The following is a 24082-nucleotide window of genomic DNA, read 5'->3' on the forward strand; positions in this document are numbered from 1 at the left end:
TAATCTAATGAATATGAATGCAACTTCACCTCACTTAGACAATATCAAGACAGATCGAAGATGGAAGAGATAGGATAAACAACAAAGGAATCATATGTAGACGCCGGCAAGAGGGGAAGATATCAACCGGATAGAGCATAACTTTGAAGAGATATTTGTGCTTGGAAATAACAACTCGCTAAGAAAGAGAGAGAATGAGCAATTAGAGAAGACAAGGGGAAAAAGGCTTCGAATAAAAGAACATCTGCGCAGAGAGACCACCGACAAAATAATGGAATGGAAAGAATTCAGAATGGCTTCTTGAGAAGCGTGGGTATTTGAAAGTCAAAAGAAACAAAGAGAGGTAGCATCGGCTGATGAAAAAAAAAAGGGTTGGGGGGGGGGGGGGGGGGGGGTGCGCGCTTCACATCACTATACAACATCCACAGCCTTTTTCCACCTTTTCCTTTTCTTCGGGTGGAGGTGGGAACATATTCGCAGGTACTCTTGGGGTTGTCGGCAGCGGAATCTGAGGCGCTGTTTGTACTTTTGGCATGGTACTATAGTTTGTTCCACTTGTTCCCGGACGTGTAGGTTCAGGGCTCTTCGGTTGAAGTGGCCATTGGGACGTTGACTCAGTTGCAGAATTATCCCCATCTGTCGTCGTTTCATTCTTTTCCTCTGGAGCAGGGGCAAGTTGCGCCGGCTCATCAGGCTGAACAGCCAACGGCGCGAATTCACGGTCATAGGTCGTCGGTGTCTTGCCTTCTTTCTCCCATAACTCTTGTTGCATTCTCTTCGCATGGGTCGGAAGCATTTGCTGGTCGGGAGGTAGTCGAGGATCCGGTTTATACATAGTAGCCAGCCAAGGTGGATCACCTTCAGGAGGGTTCGCCGATGTTGTCGGGCGATTATCTCCAGATCGTGTTACAGGTCGGTCTCTACTCGTGCTACTTCCAGAAGTAGCTCGCTGTTTCGCTGCACCTGACGGTTTCCGGTTATTGGGTGGAGCGGACGACTTTCGCGCGGTAGTAGTGCCTTTGGTAGGCGCTTTCTTCGTAGGGGACGATTGCGCCTGTGAAAGCATACCGGCTCGACTACTAGGCCGGCTAGTGGATAACGGAGGGGTTGTACTATCAGCAGGCTCCGGAGAGGCTTCAGGAGTGTCAATTACGGCTGATTCACTGGGTCTGCGACTTGGGGTATAGGATATGCCATTTTCGTCTGCACTGCCTACGGTGCGAGTGCGAATGCGCTGAATGGATGACTCACGTTCATTTGGATCTGACGAGACCTGGTGAGGACTAGAAGCCAGAACGGGAATTCGCGAAGAACTCTTCTTCAGGGCCGGACTTTTGTAGAATTTTGAAGAAGAAGAATCATCATTCACTTCAGAAGACGAGGCAGCAATTTCTTCAGGTCGTCGCAAATCCCAATTTCTCCTTTCGACCTCGATTTCTTGTTCATCAGAGTCTTCCAAGGGAATTGGCGATTCTAATTGTTGCCTTGAACCTGCCCAGGGTTCTGTTTGTTCGGGAGGTGTGGTAATGGTTCCGTTAAAGCTCTGAGTGTCATGGCTGCGACCACGCATGCTGCTTGATTTACTTCCTGTACGCACACGGTGTTGAATGCGCATGGCCGCTTGTTGCAATTCCTCGCTCTCTATCCGTGCCAGCTTGTCTCGATGGATCCAATTGTCGTCACTTGGCATACCCTCGGTATCCACGGGTGGCTTCCCAGAGTAATCACCCTTCCAAACATGACCATTGCTGTAAGCATCCGCCATATCTTTAGTCATAGGTCCAATCTCACGTCCGTAACTGTCATGTGCGTTACTTCCCCGCCTTGAGCCGGTTTGCGATGAGGTACGAGACCGAGGGTGGCCGTTCGGCGTCCGGTGGCGGTAATTGGGTTTATTGTAGAGCGAACTGGATTCATTAGATGTGCGTTTCGGCGTTATAGTGTCGGCCTACACGCATTGAATTAGTACTTCCCTCAACGTTAAAGGCTTCCAATAGTGGTTGCTCTATCCAAGACTTGACAAAAGAGTACTCACCTCTGGTCCTAATGGCACAGCTAGGTCCCATGCCGTGCTGCTACTTGAAGGAGATGACAACGCATCTGTGGAGGAAATAGCAGTGGCAGTACCAGCCATCCCAACAGTTGGACGACTTCCTGATATCTCCTAAAACTCAACAAGCTGCACCCGTCCGCTTGAAACCTGCAAATGTAGATCCCGGAAATTTTTGTATATTTCACAATGCCGGTTCTCTTATTGACGCATTAATCTGGTAGCTGGTGAAAAGACTGGGATAGCAGTTTGAATTTGCCCCACCAACCCCTAAACACTATTCAACAACCCTGAAAGCAAGTTTCAAGGTTCACGACTTCCGGCTAAGACACAAAGACATCAGGACAAGCAATGTTTCCTATATCGTCAACACCGAGTATATCGCCACTACCTGGATGTTCAGACGTAGCTGAATATACCCCGTGGATTGTATACAGGTACAATTGACCTCGTGTTTTGCCAGAGAAATAGGCCCGCGGGAGGTGGAGACAACCAAACTAAGCGTTTTCACGGTTCTAGTTCGGGAAGGGTAGATGTTGATCTCTTCAACTGTCTCAATTATATCATTCAATCATGTAGTTGTGGACTTTTCGGACAGAGTGAATGCCACTGAATGGAAATTGCGACGGACCAGCTCGTGTCGGGGTTGAGAGCGGGAGTAACAGACCAGAAGCCGCAAGTCGATTCTGCTAGCCTGGGTCACAGTGACATAATTTCGAACGAGCAGTAGATATAGCACGGTTGTTGATCCACGTCAAGAGATGATCCAGTCGAGATTGGAACTGTTGTGGCTCGCAACTACAGCGCGGGTTTGTTGAGTTGATACGTGGTGTTGAGGAAGAAGAACGATTGAGACACAAAGGAGAGGAACGACTGTAAGAAGAGGAAAAAACCGAGATAAGAAATGAGGGGACTTCGCGCTGGGGTCGAAAATAGTAAACAATTAATTGACGTGTGTATATCTGGGCGTGAGGCAAGAGATAGCAGAAACAAAAAGATGCAAGGCGCAGAACAAGTGCTGCAGACAATGAGACAGGTCAGGAGGCGGGCTAGACGAACGTATTTGTTAGATCAGCATCCACCAATCTGATAGGACGAAACGAAGATCAAAGAAAGAGTAAGCCAGGCGGGGGTCAGTTCGAAACAAAAAAGGAGAAGAGAGTACCTTTATTGGAGGTCGTAAGTAGGACTGTCGTTGCAATCGATTCAATTGCACGCAGATTCTGGGAGGAAGATTATCGAGATGATGGAGAAGTTTAGAACGGGCTTGCGGGCAAGAAAGATGACTGGTCCAAGGAGAAGGAGCCATACGATACGGTACAATGCGTATTGTAACTATAGCAGTAAATTACTTAGTTACGGCTTCTTCTTTCTCCTTTCACTGTTTAATTTTTCTTATTCTCACCAAGCAAAGTATGCCACTGACCCAGGGCTAGAACAGGTGACTCTGCCACTTGTAGATTCCTCACCGTTTACTGGTCGCCTGATCGTGGCTGGAGCTTAGCTGTTGCTCTAATCTGGACAAAGATGCTCCTTACTAGAAACTTAGCAAGTAATAGTTCGTATTACGGGGTACGCTTTGATTCGCGACTGGTAACGTAACGGCCAACCCACTGATTCAGTACATAGACTATCCTGATCGATACAAGCGCAGCACTAAACGTCGATTGGAGTTTCGGGGCGTTGTAATTTGCCCTACACAGAGTATAAAACAATGATTAAAACTCAAGGTTCAGGGTTCTTTTCGATTTTTCTTCCGAATCAATAAAATGAATCGCCCTCTTCTAGTGCCAAAGAATCAATGCATCATCAAGTCCAAAAAGATAACCAGACATAAAGGATGAAGACATTATAAATTCAAAAAGTTTAACCCGAGAAGATCACGGCAAATGTCAAGAAACCAATGCAAAAGAGCCTCGCATGTCTGCACCTTGAGAAAGTCTCTAGCGCTCGCTGCTTGTATGTATATGCAATAGAAAGAATGCAATCATTGAGTTTGAGGCGCAAGTGCATCCAACTTATTTAATAGCCCCTGCGCCTCTTTGATCAAAGCTCGACGAGCCGGTCGAGCTTCCTCAGAATCGATACCATCCGCTTTGAGAATGACCTGAGACAGGATCGTTTCGTTGAGGAGTTTATGTTCATAGTCGCGCGCCTTGGGGTCTGTGGGCGGGTTCGAAAAGTACTTCTCACACAATGGGGCCAATTCTGTACGTAGATACCGAAGGAGTGCCTCTACTCGTTCATTGGGCGTAGAAAACTGCTGTAACCTGGGCGATGGTGAGGGCGCCGCTGAGGAACGCCCAGACGACGTAGGCCGGGCATCTGACGGGGGAGCAAGGTTATCATTTGAATGTCTGGTCTCCACAGGTCTTGGTTCAGGTGCGAGATGTTGCTGGTCATGCTTCTTCTTCTTTTTTTTATTTCCCTTCTTCTTCACACCTCCACTACCCGATGGCGGGCTCTGATGGCGATGATCAGTGCTCCGGCTATCGAGACTCAACGCTTCGCTACCGGACAAACTGCTGGTGCTTTCGCCAGGTCCTACCTCGGATACAACACACATAACTTCCGACTGTTGCCTCAAGCCTTCGTCCTTACATGGTTTGTTATCATCCCGTAATAATTTTCCCTTGTAAAGGATTTTGATCCGATTCAGATCAGATGTTCCAGTCTGCTCTGCAGCTCGACGGCGAATTGCTCCGACAGTAAGGACACCATCATCAATGGCATATGCCGGAAAGTGTAGAGGATAAGTCACTCCGCGATGTTTCAGTAGTAGAATATCCGGCGACTCGTCTTCTGCTGGATAATTGACTCCCGGACGTAATACTCGTCGGCCGTCATTATGGGATTGTTGTTGATAAGTTCGGGGAGGTGCAACGATATCGTCGTTCGTAAGATAGGAATAATCGCTATCGCTTACTTGCGGCGGTGCGCCTTGTGCGTTATGACCATAATTGGACGACGAGCGCCGGAAAATCCCAAATGTGTCGCGCCAACTCATTGCGACGATTGTGAGGATTCCAACGATGAATGTCAGGGAAAAGGCGGCGATAGAGAGAGGAGAGGTAGACTTCGCGAGTAGATCGTTGATGAAGAAGGAGAAATGCTCTTTTCCTTGACTTGCTGTTGTTGTTGTTGTTGAAGATGCCTGAATCAGAGATGACAGTCGGCGGATGAGCTGCTGCGGGTATGAGACGGAAGCCTCGCCCAGGGAGGACAAAGTCACGGGCCAGTCCGGCAGCAGAGTCATGGAAGCCTCTGCGCCGTCGAAAGAAAGAAAAGAAGAAAGGGCGGGGTGGTGAGAGCAAGGAGGATGAAAAGCAGTGGCGGGGGGTTGATTTCAGTCTGAATGACATGACACTCTGAAGTTCTTGGCTGGTGGCGGCTTGCGGCAAACCACGCGGAAAGTTAAGCGCGGACGTACCCACTAAATCCTGGAGTCCAGACTAGGGGCATAGTACGGAGTAGGGAGGATAAGTTACATATGCAGCACCAGGTTCCATTTTGTAGTAGCATTGATATACTTGCTGTTGCTAGCTACAGTCTAAAGAGCCGCTATCCAGGTGTGTGCCTAAGCCTGCAGGCATCAGGAAAATGGTGGCGCAGTCACCAGTGGTGCGCCACAGAAACAGCAAACATATCAAACATCTTATCAAGTCAGTAAGTCTGATTTTCTGGCTCGCCTTGGGTGATCGCATTTCCGGTGTGGATGCGATACTTACTCTCAGACCTGGCAACTTGTTGCTTACTGTCCCAGTGAATGCCTCCTGTTAGTCTCGGTCTAGTTCTACTAGTAGATTGCTATCTCAATCCATTCAGACCTCCGGGTACAACCTGAGATGACGAGAATGAGAATCGGAGAGTCCCGGCTATCGTTCTGGACCGCTATCGCTGGATAGCAGCGCCTCCGCCCATGCTCACTCGAGATTGCTTCATAGGCCTATCTATCTATGCGGAAATTATAGCTACGTAGTATCGATATCACGAGGAGTGAATTGTATGTCCACATGGCTCGATCAAGTATGCCGGTAATCGCCTGCAGCATCATACTTTGCCAGAGAGGCCAAGCAGACGATCTGAATCTTATAAAAAGTTATATCCAGCAAGTCTTAGAATTATGTTACTCTATTAACCTATCCTTGAGTTGTGTACGCAGCCACACACATTAATATATACAAAGAAAACCAGAGTAAAAAAAGTGAGACAACGCCTTTCCCATGCCATTCATAAACCAACCCAACGTCGAACGGCTCATAGCCGTACGTGTCCGTCAGATGACCGTTGGCCAAATAAACCTCCAAATATCTTGTTACCTCCTTCAGTAGATCCGTTGTTTGAGCCCGAGTTCTCCCGACTCGAATTCAGCCATTTCGGCGCACTGATATTTGGGAACCCGCCTTGAAGCCATTTCGGAGTGGAAGCCGTATCAATGGTATTTCGGACCCGGTGCGCAAAGGACTGGAAGAAGTTGTCTTCTTCGGCGGTCCCGTCATCAATAACAGTAGTAGCTGTTACCGCATTTGCCGACGATGAGGGCGCGATCAAGGGAGCGCGAGATGAAGATCTTGGTAGAGTTGACGATGAGGACCAGCCAGGTTGTGGAGAAGCTGCGCGCGAGGTATGAAGTGAGGTAGAAGAAGAAGACGCAGCGAGTCCAGTATTGCGCCCAGAGTCAAGGGATCTGGAAGTCAACCCTAGAGATCCTAATCCGACCAGTTCTCGTTCAATGAGAGCACGTCCTTCTCTCCAGCCTCCCGTCCCAAAACCACCGGGGTCCGCCTCGGGATCTTCTTCGTCATCCACAAAACCAAAACCAAAGATCTTCTTGATTCGTCCATAGAGGTTGAACATGGTGGCACAGACTGGAAGAAGTAGAAAGACTGGGAAGTATTCAAATCCCTTGCCCAACGGTGTCAAATTAATATATTGTCCAAGGAAATGGTAGAAAGTCGTGTCATCTTGCAGCTCACGGGGTAGCAAAGTAAGAAAGTTATATGCCAGTGGCACGGTCAACTTGGCAACCTGTCCAGCATACCAGCACGCACTTTCACCATACGTATTTCGACGTACCAAAGCCCTATTGCCCCAGACCTGGGCATCATTGACGCCTTTCAAAGCAGCGGTGCACATGTACAATAGCCATAGCGAGGCTATTAACTGACCTCCTAGCCCGATGTGGGCATTGTCCGCATCAGGAACCAAGCTCAAGCTAATAATGCACAGCTTCGGGGCAATCTTTCTGATAACTTCGGACCAGACGACGCAGAAAGACGCGGCGGAAAATGTCGCTCCTAGAAGAAGCCTTAGGCCCGGCAGTACATGTACGTATATAACGTATCGCATATAAGGGGAAATGAGTCCGGCTCTACGCGAGGCGGACACGGCCTCAGAGCCGCCGACAGGTCCAAAATCAAGCTTCTTCGACGCCTTGGAGTTGAGTATCATCTGGTAATCAGCCGCTGAGCGAACGAGGCGGTCCCATTCGTCCACGAATCGTGCCTTCTGGTGCCGCGCACGCTGTAGTCGTCGTGACAAACCTGCCATATATCGTTCTGTAATTACCGCCGGAACCGCTGTAGGTTCCGCAAGTGAGTGTAGAGCTGCAGGACGCGAGTCTGGTACGGTCGTATAATCGGCAAGTTCTTCAATCCAGTCCTCGAACATGCGTGCAGTGCCGGTTTTTCGCCGTTGTAGCTGGGCCACTTGGGCCTCGACTTCCTCCAGTTCAGTTACTGCATCAGTCAGACGGTCGTGGATTTTTGGTGCATGCGCCTGAAGTCTTCGTAGAGCATCAGCAGTATTGGCCTTTCGAAAGAATGATCGAGGAATCGAGACAAGTCCGTGGCCCATCAGATAGATAGCCAGTATCAAACCCCACACATAAGCAAGAGCCATGACTAGCGACCTGATGGAAGTGAAGTCGAATCCATTCTGTATCGATATGTAGATCAGGCCTACGATACCGCAACAAAGAACGGTGAGTTGATATCGAGCATTAGAGCGCAAGGAGTACATCAGACGACTTTTCGGGTCACGATATCCGGAATCCACGAAATCACCTAACAGTGGTAGAATGACCCTAATCGAAAAAGGAGCCGGTTAGCACTCCGCTTTGCGGTGGGTGACAGCAGTTGCGGAAGACAAACCAGGTCAAACAGAATATCAGCCAATATGCTATACGCCATAGCACCAAGACCGCATGGTTTGGTAACCAAACTCCATTTGCGCCTTTTCCTTTCTCTCTTGAGCTCGATGCCAAATCCACGGGAACGAGAAGGACAACACTAGCGGGAAGGACCAAAGCCAGGAAGACGGGGACTGTTATATATGCGGGTGTCGCGCGAAGGGTCAAGAATCGCCGTAAAAGTAACAAAGTGAGCAAGCAGATGGCGACGAAGGAAATGGATAGAAAGACGGTCGAGCCGATAGGGGTTGCGGATGACGTTGCCATGGAGGCATACGCCGAGTCTAGAGATACCATTTCTATATGTTTAGGGAGCAAAGACCAGCGCAATACTGAATCATGTTGAGAGTGGCCGAGTGACGATTCTGTGTTATTGAAGAGCGGCCAATAACCGAGAGCGAAAACTGAAGTGATAAGTTGTAACTATGTGCAAGACGTGGATGTGGATGTTGATGAGTGTCGTCAAGGAAGCGATGGATGTCGTCCGCCAGAGTGATCGGCGCCCATCACGTGACCTTTCGACAGCATCAGCAAACGACCAATCAAAAAACGCAAGGTATTTTATCTTCAATCAATAGTCTGCGGTCTTGACTCTGTCCATTCTCTAGATACTATTTCAACCAGAACATCTCTGTTAAAATAGCTATTTGGTTTTGCAATCTTTGTCAGGGCTGTTGTGTCCTGAAAACTACCTTTACCAGCGGTACATGTAACTTGGGCTACTACTAGCAAACCACTTTTCCAAGAGATCTCATGATTTTGATCATCCTATACGGAGTAGCCAAATTCCTTGATGAGCTGGTACTCGCAAGAGTCAGACTTTTCGTCGTACTTGCATATCCTCAGAACAAGCGTCCTCGAGCGCACAAAGGGGCGCATCCGGATGGTAAACGATCTCCAGACAAACAAATACGTAGGCCGTTTCCGGGTGTTTGTTGTCTGCCGTGATATTGCCAAACGCAATTGATTTCTTCCGCTCCTGTTTCAGTGTCGACCCAATATTATACTGTCATACGTAACGCAAAACCATGAGTATCTCAACGTCTGCGCATAAACACATCGTAATTACTTTTGATTCTTTTGACGCGAGGAGCCTATCATCCACGGACGCTAGTGATAAATCAGGACTAGTGCTACTTACTAGCGGCGGGCTAATGGGCCAGACTAGTGGTGGAAGTGGGCCAGTCTGGACGGACTAATAACTACATTGCTTACTCTCTCTACTTACTTCCTCCCAACTCCTCATGATGAAATAGGGGAACTCTACATTGAGTGAGAGGTCTAGTAGTCACAATTTAACGGTATATATACTGTCCTGATGTGTGTAGCTAGTCGTAGAAAAGAGCGGGTAGAGGCTGAGCTAGTGTGGGTTCCAGTGGTTCCAAACGGTCTGGAATGGGACCACTCGCAACGAGCTAACTTAGCACTCCGAGTTTAATCGATTTCCATCCTATCATACTCTGGATCTATCCCCGATCTTGGATGACGATACATATTTTCAGCACAAATCACTCAATCAATCACCTTCCACACTGAGCCAGAATCGCCCATCGTTCAATCGAGGGCGATTGCTAACTACTTCGGAAGGCCGTACGAAAATGTCGCATGCATTAACCGGACGTTTCAACACGGGACAATCTGAGACTCTGACCGGGGCCGGTTGTTAGCTGTTGATCATTGCATCGGGTTACACGGCCTCGCTATTTATCTTCCTTGAGTTGTCGACACGAAGCTGTCTTTTGCTGTCTCTCCTTCGCAGTTTGCTTTTCATTCTATGAAGAGAAATTAATGTTAACTATCCTCTTCTGTCTTCTTCTGACATCGCCCGGGCCGATTCCGATCTTGGAGCTCTATGGGAAGGACCGAGACATAGATTTAAGTTTTCGCTGTCAAAGGGAACGCGGGTAAGCCAAGGCACCTTTCGTTGTCCATACCTCCATCGTCCCGCATACGAAAACAGCAGATGTATTTGTACGCTAGATGAAGTACGAGAGACATAACAACACGGAGTAATATAACTGGCGATTCGCTACTCCGTTGTCCTCCTCGTCGATGTAATTTACGTACCTATTACTTACCCAAGCAAGCGCCCTAAGGCACTACCGGACCCGCCTGCCCCTGCGGCCAACCTATCACAGTTCCTAGTTTGCCCTTGCCCAACCTTACGCTCCTTCCTCCCACTAAGCCTGACTCGGGCTCCAAACAGCAAACACCTCATTCACTCATTCTCTTCCTTAACTCACCTTCCTCTCTCTTCCTCTCCCTCTACCACCATTTTCTCTGTGCTCTTCGCATTAGACTCTCTGTCTACAATGCGATCTCGACACTGCCAGAGTTTCCGGTCGACCTGACTCTTCCAGACTCCACCACTGCCCCGGATCCTAGCGACGGATCAGTCCAATTGATTTTCCCCTGCCAGACCCGATCGCTGCAGCCTCACTATCAGACCAAAAATCCTCAACGCTCACCCTTCTCAACACCGCTGCCGAGACCAGCAGATCGTATCGCAACCCGCTTCACCCACGACCTGACCATCTTCGTATCCTATTTCTTTCTCTCGGCAGTATTTCAGCGGATGGTGCTGACGTCAGCTATCAGACTGCGTGGTGGATTTTTCGACAGTTGCCCGTCTTGAGGGAGGGCTTCTGACATGAATCCAGTCAACTTTTCCAACGTGGGCACTGGAGCCATGCTCACCGGTGCCAACCCTCAAGGCCCTATGCAGCAACCTCAAAATGCCCAGGTTCAACGCCATATCGCTGTAGCCCTACAAAATCAAGGTCCTTTTACCGGTTGGCGCGCGGAAGTTTCCATCCCAGATCGCGCCGGCAAAGTCCTGCAGATGTACGTCTCCTTGTTGTCTGACTTGCCGCGTATTAGTACCCTGAACTAATCCTCAGCTTTCTAAGGATTACCTCCCTTCGACTTATACAACCTCGAATCGAAATTCAAAACGCTCTCCAGGCTGCTCTATCGTTCGAGGAAAAGGCTTTTCGTGAAGCTAATCAGAGGGTACGTCTACATCCAATAGATCAAGAACTCCCTTTTTAGAGTGTTTCTTTGTTAAGCCCAGGAATGTTTCAGCGTACTAACGATTGCATGTCAACCCGATAGGACGATTACGAGAAAGAGTGTGCTACTAAACTCCACGCCATTAAAGAAACGAGATTGCGACAACAAGCCGTGTACAACCAAGGCGGGTTAATGCAGCACGGAGGTGCCAATGGGGGGTTGCCGGGTGTAGTTCGTCCCAACCAGATGCCCCCGCAATTCACACCTCAGATGAACCGACCGATGCAAACGTCACCTATGCCTGGACAGATTCCCATGCACATGGGAATGAATGATCCCAACATGATTCAACAACAGCAACAGAATTTTGCGCAGAATCAAATAGGACAACAACGGCCCCCTTCAGGGATGCCTATGGTCGACGAACTGAGTATGCTCAGCCAACCCGATTTCAAGTCACTTATTAAGATTGCACGCGAAATGATGGGGAGGTTACCCCCGGAAGAATTAGAGAAGCGAAGAAATGCGGCAGCGGCAAAGATGACTCCAGAGCAAAAACAAATTATATCACAGAAATATGGGGATCCTTTGACTTGGGTGATGAGCCTTCAAATCCTTAAGAGTATGAAAGCTCGGCGTGCCCAACCACACAATCCTCGTGCACAAGGCCTAGACCCTAACGCGTCCATGGTCGGAGGAGACAGCATGATGAACGCCGCTCAACGCCAGATGACACCAAATATGATGGGTTTGCAGCGGAACTCCGCGTTGCCGATGAATAATCAGCAAGGCCTGGACCCTGCATTCATTGGAAGTATCGAGAACATTCAAGTGCAGCAAGCGGATGGGCTTCGCTCTCAGGAAGCTGGTCAGCTGGTCGTCCCTGCGAGTAGTGCACCGATGTCTAGCCAGCAAACCTTTGCAGACCCTAATGGCTTATTTCAAGCTGGAGTGCCGCAGCAAAACACACAGCCAAACCTGAATCGGCCCATCAACCCGCAACAGTTCTTATCGCAACAACAACAGCAACAACTGCAAAACACGCAAAATGTCCAACAGATCGGCATGCAACAGACATCACAGTTCCAGGCTCAAGCTCGAGCCCAGGCCGCGCATAATGCAAAAATGGCCCAAGCTGCCGGGCAGAGTACTAATCAAGTAAACCAGAATATGCCCCATCAGAGCCCCGCGATGCCGATGCTTAATCGTCCAGTTGGTCCTAACATGTCACCAGCGCAAGCAGTAGGACAAATACGACCACCATCGCGACAACCTGGTGTGAATGGACAGCAACATGGCAACCAACAACAGGGAATGCGACCGCAAATTCCTAACATGCCCAATATGACTCCGGAACAAGTGAATAACTATCTGATGCAACAACGCCTTGCTCTAGCGAACAGCCAAGCGGCAAGAGCAGGAAATGGTCAACCGATGTCCATGCAAACAAATATATCACAGGTTTCTCAAGCTGGACAGTTCAATGGCCTCAACGTTGGCACATCTATGCCTATGCAGCAGTCCCTTACTGGACTGACGGGGTCGAATAATGCAATGATTCAAGGACAGCAACCTTCGCAGCCACAACAGAATCAGCAGGCCCTCTTAAGACAACATCAAGCAGCCTTGATGCGTTCCCAGGGCCAGAATATTGAGATGACTGCTGAGCAGATCCGAGATATGGATCGCATGGCTTTCCCCCCATCTATGATCAACTCTAATGCAAATATGAACCCTCCAATACCAAAGGCAGTGAAGACCTGGGGTCAGTTAAAGACGTACGTTACACAGAATCCTGGTAGCGTAGATCCGGGCAAGTTACTGGATCTTCAGCGTCTGCATTTTGTGCATACTCTGTCACAACAACGTGAAGCTGGGAGAAACAATGAACAAGCCGGACAGCAAAATTGGCCTGGAAATGCTCAACCATTTATGCCTGGTCAAAACGTGACGGGACGGCCACAACCCACACTACCTACTGTAACCCCCGAAGAACTCGTAATGGCGCGGCAGAAACTCGGCCCACAATTCCAGAATATCTCGGACGACCAACTCAGGGCTTTCCTTGCGAGAAACAAGCAGAAGATGTTTTTGCAGCAGCTTGCCGCCCGGGGCTTCCCTGTGCAGCAGCCCAAACAAGCCCCAAATCAAGCCCAGCCACCTCAAACGATACCAATGCCAGCTCAAGTCCCCAACAAGCAGATGGTACCTCCCACGACACAGGCAGCTCAACCAGCGCAGACCCCGCAAATGGCCAACGCCAAAGTCCAGCCAACACCGACAGGTGCTAAGGTAGCGAAAGGTGGAGCAGCTGGCAAGACGGCCTCCAAGAAGCGACCTCACAGTGATGATGTTATCGAGATTCAAAACCCCAAGGCTCAACCACCACAAGTGTCTCCTCAAGCAGTTGCCGCATCTGTACTTGCACGTCCACCCGCTAATGTCGCCAGGGAGCAGCTTGCTGGTTCATCTCAGCGACCCCAACCCGAACCTCAACCGCAACAACGACAGACCCGGCTTCAAATATCTAGAACTGCTGCAGAAGAGAACTGGAACAATGCTCTTCCTGATCAACAGAAAATTTGGTACCACGATATGTCCAAATCTATTATTTCTAACGCAGCACCTAAGGATATCTCAGCGGAAGATAAGCGAGTCATGGCTAAGCAGCTACAAGATTCTACCGACATGCTATCAAGGTTGGATACACTCGTTCAGTGGTTTATCAAGCTCAGCAATTATGAGAGAAACATTAAGCACCTTTTTTCTATGGTAAGAGGTACCGCCATAGCGTACATGAATTGAGGCTAACATGAATACATTAGCGGATCCACCTCTTGAGACAATTCAAATCAACGGAATGGACAGTCAATGATGAGTTTACTATTGCTCCAGAGTACCTTAAACAATGTCTTGGAATGATCAGGAGCATGTTCACCTCAATGATAACTAGAGTCCAAAGTCAACAATTACAGCAAAAACAAAGAGCCCCGATGCCGCCTGTTGGTGGTCAACCTCCTTTGAACGCATCCAACCTTCAGCAGCTGGAAGAAGAGGCGAAACGAGCTCGACGGACGCAGAATCAAAACGTTCCTGCAGCACCCACAGCTCTGCAGCCGCCGTTCCCATTGGGGGACCCGTCTCCTCAAGGAGTTCCGCAAGCTTACGGGCCAGGTGGATTCTCTCCGGACAAGTTGAAAATACCTCCTACAAAACGCAGGAAGCAAAGTCACGCATCAGTTTCGGTACCACAAGGTGGTGCTGCCGCGAAGGCTGCGGCCAAAGGAGACGTTGCGAAGGCCTCGTTCAAGTGTACTGTTGCTGATTGTGAATATCATGTCAAGGGGTTTCCGACGCAAGCTGCTCTGAATAAACATGTGGAAGATGAGCACAAGGTCAAGGAGGAGATTACTGATCCATTGAAGTACATGGTGGACAGCTTGGATACCGGGCTTGGCGCGCCAGAGTCCGTCGTAGGATACCTGCAGGGTGAGAATGACAAGAAGCTGGTGTCTGGCGAAGCCTCACTCGTGAAACAAGAGGTCAAAGCTGAAGGTGTCACCCCTGCTACCGGCGCCACACCAATGAGCCGGTTAATGAGTCAGACGGATGGTAAGATTATATCACCAGCATCTACCAGTATGACAACGCCACGTCTGCAAGCGGCGAAGGCGACTAAACCGGCAGCTGCCAAACAAGTCAAATCTGGTGCCAAGACAGACGCGGCGAAGGCAGTTCTTGAACGGGCACCTGTTTCAGATAATGCAGCTGTTAAAGACGGATGGGCCGACAGCAAGGTGTCTCTTGATGTTATTCAAGAGACATTCGACATACCGATGACAGATAGTTACCCTGGCATGGGAGGGGAATTTTTCGAAATGTTCCTCAACTCAGATATGTTTTCCAACCAGAATGAAGATACACCAGATTCAGTTGATAGCAACACATTTGTCACCCAGACACCAAATGACGGTGATATGGCGAAAGACGACTCGGCAATCCAGATTCAAGATGTTGAGGATGATGGCTCTTGGCCCTCTAACTGGTTCTCTCACCCTGGACCGATTTTCTCTGGAAATGACGATCCATGGATGGACTGGGAAACTGTCAACAAAGAGCTTGAAGCTGCGCCTCTGAACAAGGGCCTTTCGTTCTCAGTATCATGATCCCCCACTAACCTTTGCGTGTTGGAGGGCAAAATATGTTGCCAGGCGCATGGTTGTCTATGATTTGATGGATTTATGCTCTTGTCAACTCAGCCTTCATTCATGTAATGTTTCTCTTCCACCTTGTATTGATCTTTCTTTACTACAATCAGGTTCAGGCGTCGCGAGAGAGATAAAAGTTGAGGTTTCCCAGTTCCGGAGGTGTTGCGTGGGTATGGAGTCTAAGTGGTTATACTGCTTTATTGTCATTATCTTACTTCTTTTTTATCTTGTTTTGAGCATGTATCATGAGTTCTGAGGCGACCAAGGATCGATTCGTGGGATACCATTTGCGTTAATATGGATGGCGAACTGTTGGGTAATTTGCTGTTCCCTTTATACCTTTACAGTGGTGATAATAATAGATGATTGTCTATGTCCAGTAACTATCGATTACATGTAGGTTACTTAACTTAGCTGATAAGTGAGGGAGATAATCGATTGATAAGGCTAGTTCAAGTACGGCGTGTGGATACCCGCTGGCTCCACAGTGTACCTGCTGACGTCTGTCTCTGTCTCACTTGCCGGGGTACACGATAGACGACTTCCTTCAACGTACAATTCATCATATACAGAATATCTAACTGCGTGTATTTCTAGAACTGTTTGTATCCCGGGTGATATACATATCATCTATCAATATGGCGAGGGAAGCAATCATTCCCTTCCTCGTCACCATGATGTTGGTGACGGGGGTGTGTAATACCATATTGAACAAGTACCAGGTTCGTCACGATCCTCTCCTCTTGACGGCACAGTCTGTTTTAAAAGAAAGGCTTAATTGACTGAAGTATTCAGGACATGCAATGTGTCAGGAATTGCGACTCGCTCAATCCGGCTGATCACAAATTATTCGAGCAGCCTGTTATCCAAACGTATGAACATCGGCTATCTAACATGAAGAGACGGCTGAAGCTAACTGTGAACTCTCTATGCATGTTATAGGGCACAAATGTTCGTCGGTGAATTAGGCTGCTTCCTCGTCGTCCTATTATCTTACCTTTATACTCGATTCGTGGCTTCGCGGACATCGTCGACCGCGCCTTTATTCGCTGGTGGCTATCGCCGCATTCGTGAGGACGATCATATCCCCGAGTATCACGATGGCGAAGAAGAAGCAGAAGAATACGCTGAAGGCGTTGAAACAAACCCGAATGTCGTGAATAACCACCCCTCTGATCCAACAATCACAAAACCCATAGACGAAACAGATGCTGGTGGTCGTCGGATACTTAATGGATGGAGGATCCTTATGCTTGCTGCCCCTGCATGCTGTGATATCTTGGGGACAACTATGATGAATGCCGGGCTTTTGTTTGTGGCCGCTAGTATCTACCAAATGACTCGAGGTGCACTTGTGTTATTCGTGGGTCTTTTTAGTGTTTTGTTCTTGCGTCGCAGGTTATACATGTACCAATGGTTTGCCTTGGTAATTGTTGTGCTTGGTGTGGGTATTGTCGGTTTGTCCGGAGCTCTTTTCGGACATGATCAGGGTGTCCATGACCCCGAGAGCGGCATAAGTAATGCCATGTCCCGATTTGCAAGAGACGTCAACACCACAGCTCGCACCCCAGAGGCTGTTAGAGTCATTATCGGCGTCTTGCTAATTGCTGCCGCGCAGATCTTCACAGCTACCCAGTTTGTACTCGAGGAGTGGATCCTGGAACATTATGCTATGGATCCATTGAACGTTGTCGGGTGGGAAGGATTCTTTGGACTTTTGGTTACGACCATTGGTATGGTTATCTTACATTTGGCCATCGGGTCGACGGATGCTGGTCGATATGGATATTTTGATTTGAAGGAAGGTTGGAGACAGATTACTCATAACCGGGCTATTGCCGTGTCCAGTTTCCTCATCATGATAAGTATAGGGTAAGCCACCCCTTGCCTTTCTCTAGACCGATCGAAATACTGATTATCTGCAACAGCGGCTTCAATTTCTTCGGCCTCTCCGTCACTCGAACCGTCTCCGCAACCTCTCGTAGCACAATCGACACATCCCGGACACTATTCATCTGGCTCGTTTCGCTGGGACTAGGCTGGGAGTCCTTCAAGTGGCTCCAAGTCCTGGGGTTTGCGCTTCTGGTTTACGGTACTTTCTTGTTTAATGATATTATTCGAGCGCCTCTTAAGGCGTGTTTGCCCGCGCGGAGAGAGTTTGAGCATGAAGAGCTGCTTCCTGAGGAACCGATTGAACATATCTAGGCTTGTTTTTGTTCCGTCGTTACGCATCTCAGAGTTTGGGGGTCGTGGTCTTTATTTATATATTACAGGAGCTCGAGGCGCAGGACGTCTAGAGATGAATTTACCTTTCCCCGCATGCATGGGAGTTATATAGGAGCTGGAGTAAGTGTTGTTTGCTTCAATCAACATTGTTATACCTATCTAGGTACATTCTGCATAGGCACTCAAGAATAACATTCAATCTAATGATAGACACATAATTGTACACTGGGGTATAGTGAATCTACAATATAAATACAAGAGTCACTGCAATGTGACTGATGATAACCACAAAATAGGTAGTCTCCGGAGACTTCAACTGTGCAAACCAGGCACTAATGAGGCTTATTCGACAAATTCGCTGTGAAGATGGTAAGAAAGGGACGGTGATAGGAATATCTATATGGATGGCTCCAGTCCATTGACAGAATCTAGACTAGAACGTATAGGGCGCACATCTGTTCTAGTTAGTTATACATATAAATACTAGAGGGACGAAGTACGAACCATTGACAGGCCAAGGATCATGGAGAACCAAAAGACGATATTCTAGAGATCACCGTCAGCATGGGCAGATTCATGATGGGAGAGAGACGACATACATTCCAAGTCTTCGCCTGCCGAATCAACGGCGTCCTTTGGATAGCAATAATGGGTAATTGCAACATCATCAGCAAAAATCCATACCCTCTCAACTTCTTCGTGATACAACTCATAACAAGCTCATGCGCAAGCGCACTAACAAGGAATGTAATGAACATTGCGACCGGAGCGGAGAAATATGCCTTTGACGAGAAATAGACATGTCGACGCAGGAAGTGATGGACGGGAATATTCCATTCGCGAGAGAATTCGAGCCAGTCACATGAATTCCACCAGTCGGAGTAGAAGCGTCGGTCGGCGAAACGAGTTATTTCTGCGAATGCGCCGAGAAGGTATTCAAAGATGACGAGGAATACTAGCAGGAATGTAATCATGAAGGGGAAGAGTAGCATGCTGGTCGTTTCGGCTAGGATGAGTGCTTGATCGGACCAGGTATTCACGCTGGATAGACTGATGCTCGCTTCGTGTAGGACGGGGACGATGAATTCTTCGCTTGTAAGTGTTAAGAGAAAAATGCAGCCGAATACAGCCAGTGCTTTGAAGAAGACTTCTGTCCAACGTATGCTTGGTGTACGGGGATATTCGATTTCGTAACAAAGTGTGGGACAGAATAAGAAATCTACAAAGTTGCCGAGCGTAAGATTCTGAGGATAGGTCACTTGACCGAGGGGAGAAGTCAATTCTGTCGCTAGATCGTCGCGTAATCTGGACAGTGGCTCTTCTCCTTTTATTTCAAAACTACCGTTCATGGTCTCAGCTCGAGCTGGGGAGCTTGGGTATCGCACTGCGGCCGCCATTGACCCCTGACCCGGTTTGTCGAGTTCCGACAGGCGTCGTTCAGTCTCACTCAGATGGCCATTGTAGAAGGCATACGAGTGGACTTTCATCAGAATCGTCAGAGTATGGAGAGTAAAGAAGACCTGGGCAGTCCAGGTCCAATGTAACATGAACGGCCATCTGAGCACATTAGTACTTGCTTCCAGAGTCGTGATTCAGGGGCATGCTTACTTGATCCATAAAGTGAGCCACGCAATTTGATATAGACTCTGAATCAAAATTCCTGCTCGGTACCAACGGAGTATATTTCCACCCTTTCGAGTCAATTTCTGTATAGGTAATGCCAGGCCCGAACTGACTACCATCGCAAGATCGCTAATAGCCAACTGCCATACATTGGCCGTCAATAAACTCCACATTTTCACTCGCAATGGATGTCCAGTATCTTTAATATTGCGCAGTACTGTAGTAACCACCATTATAAACAATCCGATCCAGAACAATGTGAAAAACCCGCGAAAATTATGGTAGTCACTTTGCGGATCGAAATGAGATACCCGCGGAATATAGTCGATGGTGTGAAATAGACGCCGTCTTGCTCGAACTTGTTTGCGCGCGGTCGATATGGACTTCACGGAGGGTGGAGCATCTTCTGGAACTGGTGTTGATGCGCCGCTTTGAGCTCTTGTTAGTATGCCGGTCAATTGCGGTGGGATAGGGGTTCGACACAGTACCTCGAATCGGCATTTTCCTTGTCCGGGATCGAATTGGAAGTCCCAAGCCGCTCATCTGCAGCCTGCAGAGATTTTATAGCTCGCGCTCTCAAGACCTGAGAGGTCATGGAGCCATTGGAAGTGGCAGTCGACATAATTGGAGGGGTAGGTCGCTCAATATGAACAAGGTGTACCTTTTAGAAGGACAAGACCACAAGCGATCCGTCCTTCAATGAAACCGACAGAGTCTTGTTCTTATATAAATGAAGCCACGGACAGTCAAGGAATCAAACAGGTGAGATGGCATGCGACAGTCCCGGAAAAATCGGTAGTTATACGTATGTAGTCACGAGTTCGGCATTCAGTCCAGCTGCTTACCATAAATATCCTGGCCCGAAGCACTTACGTCAGTTTGGTTCTTGCCGGAGACTCGGGAGTCGGGAACCCCGGGACGTGCCAAGAGCCCTGATGTGATGATTGAGCCCCAGGCCACTAAAGCCAGCCCCCAATGACTCGCTAATACGCTATCACATACCGTGGAGGGCTGCTGGGCTGCGTGGTTCACTCAGCACGCTGTTCCTGCTGTCATCCATTGGTCAGTGTATACATAGTATGTATAGTTACTCGATGTGTAATTAATAATAATATAATTATTGTTAGCTGTCGTACAACTGTCAACTGTTCCTCAGGCTGTAAGGCTGCAATCGAGTGGAGTCAGCCGCCGAGCCGCGGTCGCCAAGATTTTGTGACAGGATTTTCAGGCATCAAGGTGTCGAGGCATCGATACTCTCCAGCCACAGACATGGCGCCACAGCCGCTGTCAGCCACAAGCTCTCCTCCTGCGGCGGGCAGCAACTTACACCACGTTCAACATTAACGAATCCCGACGTGCTCACAAAATCAGTCTCTTGATTGATCTGGAGGGTTTCCTCCATTGTTTTTGACCTCACACGCTCCAGCTGCGTCTCCTTTCGTGCTGGATTGCTTCTCCCTCTCTTAGACCAGTGATTACTCGTCTTTATTCTCACCCCGTACGGGGTCTCAGCGGCCACGATGACTTCCCGTAAGTTGTCTCCACGCATTTGGATGAGAGTCCTCAGAATTGACAAGGCTCCGTTATAGTCAAACAATTCATTCGTAATGTCCGGTCCGCGAAGACAATTGCAGACGAGCGTGCCGTCGTGCAAAAGGAGAGTGCCGCAATTCGGGCCTCCTTTCGAGAGGAAAGCCATGACTCGAACGTTCGGTCAGTGGAAGGCCAAATATCACACACGGCAGCGCATCTGGCTAACAACTGTCATGGCTATATAGGAGAAACAATGTTGCGAAGCTACTCTACCTGTTCACTCTAGGAGAACGGACACATTTCGGTCAGATCGAATGTCTGAAACTACTTGCGTCTCCGCGCTTCGCCGATAAGCGATTGGGTTATTTGGGCACTATGCTTCTGCTGGATGAGAACCAAGAAGTCTTGACTTTAGTGACCAATTCTCTACAAAAGTGAGATCATTCGCATTCCGTGCAGGAGTACCTCTGCTTACGTACAGCAAGTGATCTGAAGCATTCCAACCAATATATCGTCGGCCTCGCCCTATGTACTTTGGGAAACATTGCGTCCGTTGAGATGTCTCGAGATTTATTCACCGAGGTAGAATCATTGATCACTACGGCGAACCCCTATATTCGACGGAAAGCTGCATTATGTGCTATGCGTATATGCCGCAAAGTCCCCGACTTACAAGAACACTTCTTGGAGAAGGCCAAGATACTCCTATCCGATCGCAATCATGGGGTTCTACTCTGCGCATTGACTTTGGCTATCGATCTCTGTGAACATGCCGAGGAATTCGATGAAGGGCCCGAAGACGTGGTTGAAAGTTTCCGCCCCTTGGCAGCTCCACTCGTCAAGGTCCTCAAGAGCTTGACTACATCGGGATATGCTCCGGAGCACGATGTCTCTGGCGTGACTGATCCATTCTTACAGGTCAAGATACTTCGTTTCTTACGTGTACTAGGAAGAGGTGATGCGGCCACGAGCGAGCTCATCAACGATATCCTTGCCCAGGTGGCTACAAACACGGAGTCGTCGAAGAATGTCGGTAATGCAATTCTGTATGAAGCGGTCCTTACGATTCTGGACATAGAAGCCGACTCTGGTTTGCGCGTTTTGGGTGTTAATATACTGGGGAAATTCCTTGCAAATAAAGACAACAATATCCGATATGTTGCGCTGAACACGCTCATCAAGGTGGTCGCGGTGGAGCCAAATGCAGTGCAAAGGCATCGAAATACCATTCTAGACTGCTTGCGAGATCCCGATATCAGTATTCGTCGACGCGCGCTAGACTTGAGCTTCACATTGATCAACGAGGGCAATGTCCGTGTCCTCGTTCGTGAACTCTTGGCTTTCCTCGAGGTCGCCGACAACGAATTCAAACCTGCCATGACGACCCAGATCGGAATTGCTGCAGATCGGTTCGCTCCTAATAAGCGATGGCATGTTGATACTATGCTTCGAGTGTTGAAACTCGCTGGTGGCTATGTGAAGGAACAAATTCTTTCATCATTTGTCCGTCTCATTGCTACCACGCCCGAGTTGCAGACGTACGCTGTGCAGAAGCTATACGCCTCATTAAAGTCCGATATAACTCAAGAAGGTCTGACGCTTGCTGCTGCATGGGTAATTGGTGAATATGGAGATGCTCTTCTGCAAGGGGGTCAATATGAAGAGGAGGAGCTAGTCAAGGAAGTCCAGGAAAGTGACATTATGGACTTATTCACCAACATTCTCAACAGCACGTACGCTACTCAGATTGTCACAGAATATATAACCACAGCAGTCATGAAACTCTCAGTTCGCATGTCAGATCCATCGCAAATAGAGCGGGTGCGACGATTCCTGGCCAGTCGCACAGCTGACTTGAACGTGGAAGTGCAGCAGAGAGCTGTTGAGTATAGCAATTTGTTTGGGTATGACCAAATCCGCCGTGGAGTACTGGAGCGAATGCCAGCCCCAGAGATCCGAGAGGAACAAAGGGTGCTCGGAGAGCCAACCAACAAGCGCCAAAGCCGGATGCTCAAGGACAAATCCAAGAAACCAGTCAAACAGTCCGAAGATATGCTTCTCGACCTTATCGGCGGCTCGGACGTCCCATCAGTCTCAAGTCCCACGGGCGCGAATGGAGTATCGGCAAACACGGCGGATCTGCTGGCGGATATCCTTGGTGGTGGAAGCGGTACATCTTCACCTGCTCCACCAGCAGCAACAAGCAACACAGCCGCTATAATGGACCTCTTCGGATCCAACGGTACACCACCACCGGCTCGTCCTCAAACTCAGTCACCACTACCTACTTCCGCTTCTCAAGATCTTCTCGGAGGACTCGGTGGTCTAGCAATATCTACTCCACCACCTCCTACAGCAGCAGCAGCAGGTGGACACACAGCATTCAACAAAAACGATCTACTCCTCACTTTACAAGTACAAAGAAACGCCAGCGGGTCTGGTGCTCAAGTCCTAGTACGATTCCGTAACCAATCCGATTTCACGCGAATAACGAATGTGGGATTACAAGCCGCAGTTCCCAAGAGTCAGAGATTACAATTGAGTGCTATCACCAAGGCGGATCTTGGTGGAGGCGAGGAGGGTACGCAAGTCATGAAGATTGCTGCTGTTAGCGGGGTGAGTTCAACCCTTCACCTTTTATCACAACTGGTTGTTTACTGATTGATTTTTTGTAGGCACTACCGCCTAAACTCCGACTTCGTCTCCGTATTACATACGGCAAAGATGGAGCGAGCCCGGTTACTGAACAAGTAGACTGGTCAGAATCATGAATGGCGTGAGTTTCGAGACGAGAAGAAACGGCAGAAAAGGGAGTTGCAGATAGATTCTTACGAAGTTTATACGGTTGGGTGAAAGGAGGAGAAAGTATGAGGATGTTACATAACTTACACCTTTGAAGTACGTACGTATAAAAACCATATTTAATACAAGTTCGTTGTCGATAGCGTTATTCAGTAATCAAATATAACTAGGGGTGGATAACGTGGATACCTAGGTACGTGACTGTGCAGCAGCCCTGGCCACAATTCCTTGACTACTTCCTAAGAACGATGTTTTACCTTGTTACACGCTCCCTGACTATGCTAACATCCGCGTTTACCTGCAATAAACTGCTCTACAGGCATTCCATATGACTCCGGCATTGCCTCCGCTTCTCCAGGGAGGCATCTTTTTGCATACTCATTGCGCCATTTTCGGTTGCCGTCTCCCGGAGAATCGAAGTTTCTGCTCTGTGTTTCT

At 48.6% G+C, this 24082-nt stretch overlaps 7 protein-coding genes across 8 annotated transcripts, besides 3 other annotated features; 3 read left to right on the forward strand and 4 right to left on the reverse strand.

Moving 5' to 3' along the window:
* Window positions 1-161: 161 nt before the first annotated feature.
* TSTA_032540 (uncharacterized protein) lies at window positions 162-2134 on the reverse strand (the record flags this gene model as incomplete). The annotated part of the gene is made up of 3 exons (XM_002480388.1): window positions 162-1134; window positions 1252-1948; window positions 2036-2134. The coding sequence occupies 3 exons, from the start codon at window positions 2132-2134 to the stop codon at window positions 404-406; spliced, it is 1527 nt and encodes a 508-aa protein (XP_002480433.1). The 3' UTR covers window positions 162-403.
* Window positions 375-395: a microsatellite.
* Window positions 2135-4037: 1903 nt separating the features above from the next.
* TSTA_032550 (BAG domain protein) lies at window positions 4038-5057 on the reverse strand (the record flags this gene model as incomplete). Its single annotated transcript, XM_002480389.1, has 2 exons — window positions 4038-4575; window positions 4615-5057. 2 exons carry the CDS (start codon window positions 5055-5057, stop codon window positions 4038-4040), a joined length of 981 nt encoding a protein of 326 aa, XP_002480434.1.
* Window positions 4455-4488: a sequence feature (CT-rich).
* A 1110-nt stretch (window positions 5058-6167) lies between the features above and the next one.
* On the reverse strand, window positions 6168-9486 carry TSTA_032560 (LMBR1 domain protein; the record flags this gene model as incomplete). The annotated part of the gene is made up of 7 exons (XM_002480390.1): window positions 6168-7987; window positions 8015-8135; window positions 8203-8644; window positions 8933-9008; window positions 9073-9246; window positions 9382-9435; window positions 9469-9486. The coding sequence occupies 7 exons, from the start codon at window positions 9484-9486 to the stop codon at window positions 6308-6310; spliced, it is 2565 nt and encodes an 854-aa protein (XP_002480435.1). The 3' UTR covers window positions 6168-6307.
* Window positions 9487-10890: 1404 nt separating this feature from the next.
* On the forward strand, window positions 10891-15838 carry TSTA_032570 (uncharacterized protein; the record flags this gene model as incomplete). Its single annotated transcript, XM_002480391.1, has 4 exons — window positions 10891-11084; window positions 11150-11252; window positions 11355-14024; window positions 14078-15838. 4 exons carry the CDS (start codon window positions 10891-10893, stop codon window positions 15416-15418), a joined length of 4308 nt encoding a protein of 1435 aa, XP_002480436.1. The 3' UTR covers window positions 15419-15838.
* A 152-nt stretch (window positions 15839-15990) lies between these two features.
* On the forward strand, window positions 15991-18142 carry TSTA_032580 (nucleotide-sugar transporter, putative). The gene is made up of 4 exons (XM_002480392.1): window positions 15991-16182; window positions 16256-16332; window positions 16403-17332; window positions 17389-18142. The coding sequence occupies exons 1-4, from the start codon at window positions 16099-16101 to the stop codon at window positions 17663-17665; spliced, it is 1368 nt and encodes a 455-aa protein (XP_002480437.1). The 5' UTR covers window positions 15991-16098; the 3' UTR covers window positions 17666-18142.
* On the reverse strand, window positions 17416-20118 carry TSTA_032590 (sterol o-acyltransferase (APE2), putative). Of its 2 annotated transcripts, none has more exons than XM_002480394.1 (5): window positions 19798-20118; window positions 19295-19721; window positions 18286-19243; window positions 18191-18232; window positions 17416-18141 (listed from the first exon to the last, which is right to left on the reverse strand). In XM_002480394.1, the coding sequence occupies exons 1-5, from the start codon at window positions 19850-19852 to the stop codon at window positions 18115-18117; spliced, it is 1509 nt and encodes a 502-aa protein (XP_002480439.1). In that variant the 5' UTR covers window positions 19853-20118; the 3' UTR covers window positions 17416-18114. The 2 variants fall into 2 exon arrangements, with proteins under 2 accessions (XP_002480439.1, XP_002480438.1); XM_002480393.1 differs by having other exon boundaries at window positions 19295-19738.
* Window positions 20119-20408: 290 nt separating this feature from the next.
* Window positions 20409-20431: a sequence feature (AT_rich).
* Window positions 20432-20664: 233 nt separating this feature from the next.
* TSTA_032600 (AP-1 adaptor complex subunit gamma, putative) lies at window positions 20665-23613 on the forward strand (the record flags this gene model as incomplete). The annotated part of the gene is made up of 5 exons (XM_002480395.1): window positions 20665-20839; window positions 20899-21022; window positions 21088-21276; window positions 21328-23458; window positions 23518-23613. Exons 1-5 carry the CDS (start codon window positions 20830-20832, stop codon window positions 23611-23613), a joined length of 2550 nt encoding a protein of 849 aa, XP_002480440.1. The 5' UTR covers window positions 20665-20829.
* Between the last annotated feature and the right edge of the window lie 469 nt (window positions 23614-24082).

The sequence above is a fragment of the Talaromyces stipitatus genome, genomic scaffold (assembly GCF_000003125.1).
Source record: "Talaromyces stipitatus ATCC 10500 scf_1105507295541 genomic scaffold, whole genome shotgun sequence".
NCBI classification, from domain to species: Eukaryota; Fungi; Ascomycota; class Eurotiomycetes; order Eurotiales; family Trichocomaceae; genus Talaromyces; species Talaromyces stipitatus.